Source organism: Corticium candelabrum, chromosome 13 (genome assembly GCF_963422355.1).
Source record: "Corticium candelabrum chromosome 13, ooCorCand1.1, whole genome shotgun sequence".
Classification (NCBI taxonomy): Eukaryota; Metazoa; Porifera; class Homoscleromorpha; order Homosclerophorida; family Plakinidae; genus Corticium; species Corticium candelabrum.
This window is the reverse complement of record NC_085097.1, coordinates 245,535-252,548: the sequence shown is the minus strand read 5'-3', so window position 1 is coordinate 252,548 and position 7,014 is coordinate 245,535. Positions and strand designations below refer to the sequence as shown.

Here is a 7,014-nt window from a genome sequence, read left to right as displayed (position 1 = left end):
CATTTCAATTGAGCTCAAGATATATTATATTTATATATTTATACTAGTATACATGGCCCGTCCTTCGTACGGGCAAGATACTGTAGTGTAAAGATAGATCTGTGGACACGTCACGTGCAATCTCAATTGCGAGGTCCCGGATTCTGAACCCGTTCGTTGCACAGGCTAGCAGGCGAAAGTTACAACTATAGATGTGTGGGTGTTTCTTCCATATATTTGCTGCACATTTTACTGGTACTAAGTCCTAGCAGTATGAAGAGAGTAGCACAATGGCAACACATGCACGTAAGTAGCCGAGGTATCTGACTCTCTCTCTGAGCGTGTTTAGTAAAGCCGGTTTTTAAAGATTTGGTGGAATACTCATTGTGCTTTTGCATACACATTGTTTTCGTTTTTTCTTCAAGTGCATAGACTAAAAGACTGTCAGTTGTTCTTCATGTCAATATTCACTGCAACGCTCTATGATATACTACATCTTTTGTTTTTCGCTCCGGTGCGTTGATAAAGAGGCTGCTAGGTCTGCCAACTCCTGAGCACCCAACATACAGTTGCCCGTGCGAAAAGCAAGATGTTTGCAAGTCTAACCCAGCAACTTTCAATGATTGACCTTGTGATTTATTGATGGACATTGCAAAGCAAACTTTTAGTGGAAACTGCAGTCGTTTAAATTGAAAGGGAAGGTCCGATGGTATGAGCGGTATTCTTGGTATGAAGATGTCTTTTCCTTGAGCTTGTCCTGTCAGTATGGTGGCTTCAAGAACGTTCGGCAAAATCTGTTTAATGATGAGTCGTGTTCCATTGCAAAGATCGGGAGCATCCAGATTTTGGAGAAGCATAACCGGGCACCCCACTTTCAATTTAAGATTATGCGGTGGCATGCCAGGAAGGTCTAATGAATTTAGGAACTCGGTTGGATACTGCACAGAATCCGACATGTCCACGACTGTGTCAATAGACTTTAGCAGCTGTTCTTTTCCAGGCAATTGCATAAGAAGTTTTTCATTGATTTCGCTGGCCATGTCATTTCTTGGTGCAAGGATGGCACGCTCGCACAACCACTTGTGGTTCTTGTAGTTTACAGCCAAGTTGGGGAAGACTTTTCCGCTAAGTGCCTCTACACTGTTAACTAATTCTCCACATCCGGGTGGTATGGTTACCAGTCCGCTCTCATCAGCAGTCAGTTCGCCGTTTCCAATTGATAGCAGCATCGATGAAAACTCTCCCGCTGTTGCGTCCCCTTCAAGACACGCTCTCATGTTAGTAGACAGGGTAAGAGTTTGGACTTGCTGCCATAGAAAAGAAGACCTAAGGCAAGCTGAAAGTTCATCTGCCGGGGTTCCACTCTGTATGACTGGCAAAGTTTGCCGAAAATCACCAGCAAGTAAAACGGTTACAGCGCCAAAAGCTGTTTGTTGTGTCTCTCTGATATCTTTTAGCGTGCGATCAAGAGCCTCCAGCGCCAGCTTGTTTGCCATTGTGCACTCATCCCACACAATCAGCTGACATTGCTTTAGTATTGTGGCCATTCCTGTACCCTTAGCGATGTTACAGGTTGGCGTCTCCGTATGTGCCAAGTTTAACGGAAGTTTGAAAGCTGAGTGGGCAGTCCTGCCTCCGGTAAGCAAAACTGCGGCAATTCCTGATGAAGCAACAGCAACAGCAATCTTCTTTTGTTGCCTCACCTTAGGAAGTAAAAGGTTGAGAAGGAACGTCTTGCCTGTGCCACCAGATGCATCTAGAAAGATAACACCACCAGATCCACTCTGCATGTTGTCTAGGATGACGTGATAAGCCGCAGCTTGGTCTGGCACCAGTAATGATTCGTTGCTTGATACGTACGCTGTAAGCTCATCTTGGTCATAGTTGGTCTCTCTGATCAAGTCTCTGCAATTGCATACCTGATGGTCTCTCTGAGGTGTCGGCAGACCATACGCTTTAAGCTCGTGGCCTCCTAATCTAATAACTATGTCTTCCAGCAGTATGAGTGTTTGGTTGAAGCAAGGTTCTTGGCTAAGATTATGATAGCGCACCTAAAAGCGGAGAAGGAAAGGTTAGAGTTGCAGTTGCTGTAACCTGTAAGTTTGTAGGTAACAAATTCTTACCTCAAGTAGTATGTCTTCCGCTAAGCTCTCTTTGTGTTTATCCCACAGGTTTTTGGGTTTCCCAGCCCACACGTGACGATCATAGTGCCAAACAGATTTCTCAGCATGCGGGGAGAGCGACTGAGAGCAGCTTCTTCTAGAGTTGCGCTCCAGTGACCTTCATCCTTCAACAAACCCCTCATCGAGCAAGCTTCTCTGAAAGTTGCACACTTGAATTGATTGACCATTCTAAGATCTTCATACGATGTCGGCCCTCTGACTATGTGAAGGAGAAGGCACAAGCAATAGCATTCAAATGCGCTTGGGTGGATAGTGTACACTCTACCAAGAGTGTCGCAGCATGACTTGATTCCTGGATGTCCTTCCACGTGGATGCCCTGGATGCTTCGTTTCCATTTCTTACTGGATCTGTCCCATCTGTAGTAGCGTGGCACATCGCAATACAATAGAGTTTTGGCAGAGTCGTCTTCTCGGCAAAGGTCGAAGAATGCTGTCAAAGTAGTTTTAGGTGGCTCTGCTATTCTGTCTCTTACGTTGTCTTCGGTAAAATACACACGTTGCCCATTCTCCAGGTGCACGTACAAATGCTCCACTGGTTGATACCTGTGATGAATCGGGAAGTCGAGAATACGCCATGTTGCTTCACTGCTGCATATGTATCTTCCAATCTCGTACCTTGAAACCTCGTCGCTCCTCATTTCTTGCCGTTCAAGTTCGAATACTGCCTGATCGCTACTTTTGTTGACGTATTTACATATGTACTTGATCGATTTCACTGTATTGCAGTACTCAACATTAATGTGCGCATTGAAGATCTTGGACAGAATAGGGCAATAAGGGATCACCCACTTGTTATCAATTTCCACTTCGTTGCAACCTAAGATTGTCACTTTTGCTGTAAATCCACCATCTCCCGCCTTTCTTCTGCGGTAAAGTGTGTCCCGTCGTGCCCTGTCTGAGTCTCCTGGAGAAGCTCTCTTGGATATCGTTTCGTACACTTGCCGTCTTTCATGCATGGCGACTTTCGGTTTAGTGCACCGCATGGCCCATGGATCATGTGCTTCTTGATGATGTTGTAGAGCACTGAGTCTTCTTCGGGGTTGGGTATCTCTGCACTAATAATAGGGTCGACATCAGCAGGATGAAGTTTCTCTTCAAGCCACACCAAGATATGTGAATGGGGGAGGCCCTGCTTTTGCCACTCGATGGAGGACATGTGACAGCGTGTTGTGCCAAAGATGGCACCGTTGATGAGCGATTCCATTAGCTTTTTAAACTTCAGGCGAAAGACTCTGGCCAGACGGTCGTGTCTGTTCTGGGATGTTTGTCCTCTCATCAGCTCATTTTTTTTTTATCTCCGGCCAAGAGGGGTTGCATGTAAAAGTTATAAAAAGATCAGGACGGCCGTACTTTCCGACATACGTCATTGCATCTTGAGTCTTCTCATGCATGTACCTGGGACCGCCAGTGAAAGAAGATGGAAGAATGACTGCTCGTCCAAGGTCAGTATCTTGGCTATCCTGGGCGAGAGCATCTTTTAGGTGGATGTAGCTGTCGACTCGCAATTTGCTCTGATTGTGGCGTACGTAGCGGAGACGTTCTCCCTCAATCTTAGCGTACATATCGACTAAAAACTGATGGAAGAGGTTTTTGGTTCTAAGTAGGTGGTTAAAATTTTTGGTCCTCACCCATGATTCTGTAGGCGTAGAAGTCCATAGCAGATACTTTCTTGTTGGTAGGCAAATCTGTTCTTGGGTCAACTTCACGCAGTTCGAAATTATATCCATCTTCGCCGCGACAGAAGAGTAGCTGGTACTGAAGCGCATCGTAGGATCTGTGGGTTTCGGCGACTCGTTGAAGCTGGTCGTTGCGCTTTTGCAGAACAATGTCACTCTTGTTGAATTGTTGGCCAACGATGAGAACAGCAACTTCATCTGTCAGTGGAGCGTTAAATCGTCATGGATGTTCCATGGTTGGAGCTTTGTCTGGTCGAATAACTATGCGGTGCTCTGGTAGGTCCATCTTCTCTAGGGCAGCCTTGAAGCTCGCCACAAAGTTGTTTACGTTGTGGAGCATCTCCTGAAGAGACAAAATGATGTCAATCTTCACACCAGGCACAGCTCTGCATCGTGTCTCAGCTTGTTCTTGTTTATCACCCATAAAATAGATTTGCAGAAACTCTGGGTTTTCTCCTGACTGAGGTTGCATGGCACCAATTTTGTGATAGACCTGGCCCTGATCTTTAAAGGTGGGCCTAAATCCTGGTAGACAGACTCTCTCTGTACATCCAAAGCTTGTCATCTGGAATGCAGAGTTGTATTTTCTGATGTTATTAACAAATTGCTTTGAATCGTGATTCTCTAAGAGAAGCAAAGATTTGAGCGGCTCGGGAATGTTTGAGATAAGAGGCAGATTGACTTTCCCATTTGAACAACACATTCCCGGTGCTTCGCCAACCCATTTTAGGGCATGGCAATACTGACACTCTTTGGACATTGCCCCAATCTGTACATCAGCATGTGCGCTGTAGTCAATCGATTGGTCGTAGTTAAAAACTCTCCTCTTCCATCGTTCAACTATTGGTTTTGATTCCTTCTTACCTCTGAGTCTTGCCTGTCGCTGATCTGGTGTCTCTGCTTGTCGTGCTCGTGCAGTGCCTTCTCTGTCAGCAGACATTCTTGCTTGTCGCTGCTCTGGTGTCTCTTCTTGTCGTGCTCTTGCGGTTATTTCTCTGTTGGCAGATAGTCTCTCTTGCCGCTGCTGTGGTGTCTCTTCTTGTCGTGCTCTTGCGGTTATTTCTCTGTTGGCAGATAGTCTCTTTTGCTGCTGCTCTGGTGTCTCTTCTTGTCGTGCTCTTGCAGTTATTTCTCTGTTGGCAGATAGTCTCTCTTGCCGCTGCTCTGGTGTCTCTTCTTGTCGTGCTCTTGCGGTTATTTCTCTGTTGGCAGATTGTCTCTCTTGCCGCTGCTCTGATGTTTCCAACTCTCTCGCTCTGGCTGTTCTGTCATTGTTCATGGCTAGTCTCAACTCACGGCTAACGGCTGTTTCTTCAGCTCTGTTGTTTCGTATTCTCTTTGCAGCTGATGTGCGACGGCCAATTGCTACGCGTTTTGGCCGTCCCATGTCGTTAGTAATCGATTCTTAAATTGACTCATATGCTACTATCACAAATCCCGCGCATTTTCACAAAACCCGGATGTAGATAGCTCACGCATGCATGGCCATGTTCAAACTACGATTAGTTAATTAATTAATTAAACTTTAGTTGGCACCTTGCTCCGAAGACCTCTTTTAGTTTACTACGAACGTTCGAACGTCAGCAAAACCTCGCTCTGGCACGCAATTGTCTGCAGCTACACGTATTCGCGTAGTATGTAGTTAATTAATTAAACGGTAGGTTTCTAGACACGTTACAAACGACGCATTTAGATGATTAGCGAATGCATGACCCGTCCTTTAGAGGCAGAGTAGTGTTTTAGCGGAAGACGCGCGCAGTGTATGTACACGTCACGTGCAATCTTGGTTGCGAGGTCCCGGATATGCTGAATGAATTTGAATCTTGCTCTTCGCGCTTGTTTCGATCGAAATAGACACACTCCCCGTGTAGCGCTTGCTGCAGAAAACGTGTAGGTTAGATTAGGTGCAAATGCAATCAGAATTTGGAGAGAAACGAAAGCGGTAGAAGAGTAAGTTTCGTCGGCAAGAGATATTCGATCGCTCGAAGCTTTGCGAAGGACGACGATGCATACGGTCTACACGGGACTGGCGTGGGCGTGTGTTCGAATGAACCGGAATGTGTAGCGTTTGCGTCGTCGAGAAATTTTAGGTGGGGTCGACCCCTTGAGAGGGGACTCGGTTCATAATTTTTTTAATTTTTTACGCACATCTTCCCCTGCGCGTGCCGAGTGTGCGTGCCGATTTCGGTTGCAAACGGACGAAAGACGTAGCCCCCAAACGCGAACACACACACACACACACACACACACACACACACACACACACACACACACACAGACATACAGACAATTTGAGCTTTATATATTAGATAAATATATAAATATATAAATATATAAATATAATATATCTCGAGCTCAATTGACATGACAAGAGAGAGGTTCGCTTCGCTCGCCAATATATATATATATATATATATATATATATATATATATATATATATATATATATATATATAAATATACTAGTAAATGCTCGGTTAGCATTGTGTTTGGCGAGCGATGGTGTTCTGTCTTTACCAATTCGTGTAACAATAGTTGCGTTACGTAGCAATAGTTTCTGTCAAACAAACGTGGGAACTCAGGAAACAGACTTTCAGTTGCTCTTCTATAGTATTTGGTGTTCAATGTTATCCGATTCAGGCGTTCAATTATCCGTTACTTACGGTTGTTGTGCAACTAAATAACTTACATAGTCTGCGGTTGGGCAGCTGCTCAAATATCATCATTCATCAGCTGTATAGACGCAATAATTTGTAATTAATCTTGACTTTAGCGTGAATTTTTAGCGTGTGTTGTAGGATAATTTCCTATGCACTAATCTTGGTGTGCCGCGTTCCACGGAGGTCTGACTAAGCTGTTGTGTATCTACATATCTAGGAAGCCTACAACAACGCCTTGCTCCGTCAATCGTGGTGTAATCCGCATACTTTGTAAATCGCGCGTCTTGCGTGATACCATGCAACGGTCCATCATGCGTCGTAGCGAGTTTTTAGCTAATCAAGAGCTCGAATTTCACTACTTCACCTTCCCACCTTTCTTGAATCAATCATTTATTGTTCAGCTGAAACGTGAGTAAGCATCCTAGAAAGACGTCATGAAAGAAATGTGCAACTAAAATAATTAATTCTATATTTGGTACTTCTAATTAGAGCAGAACATCAGATAATTGAATTCCC

The 7,014-nt window shown here is 44.7% G+C and overlaps 1 protein-coding gene across 1 annotated transcript; it reads right to left on the bottom strand.

Moving 5' to 3' along the window:
* Positions 1-446: 446 nt before the first annotated feature.
* On the bottom strand, positions 447-3,145 carry LOC134189182 (uncharacterized). Its single transcript, XM_062657421.1, has 3 exons — positions 2,313-3,145; positions 2,103-2,238; positions 447-2,030 (listed from the first exon to the last, which is right to left on the bottom strand). Exons 1-3 carry the CDS (start codon positions 3,143-3,145, stop codon positions 447-449), a joined length of 2,553 nt encoding a protein of 850 aa, XP_062513405.1.
* Between the last annotated feature and the right edge of the window lie 3,869 nt (positions 3,146-7,014).

Coding starts and splice junctions, on each gene's coding strand:
- LOC134189182 (XM_062657421.1), bottom strand. CDS start 3,145: ATGCGGTGCACTAAACCGAAAGTCGCCATGCATGAAAGACGGCAAGTG. Junction 2,239..2,312: donor AGAATGGTCAATCAATTCAA/GTGTGCAACTTT, acceptor GCGCAACTCTAG/AAGAAGCTGCTCTCAGTCGC. Junction 2,031..2,102: donor CGGAAGACATACTACTTGAG/GTAAGAATTTGT, acceptor CTCCGCTTTTAG/GTGCGCTATCATAATCTTAG.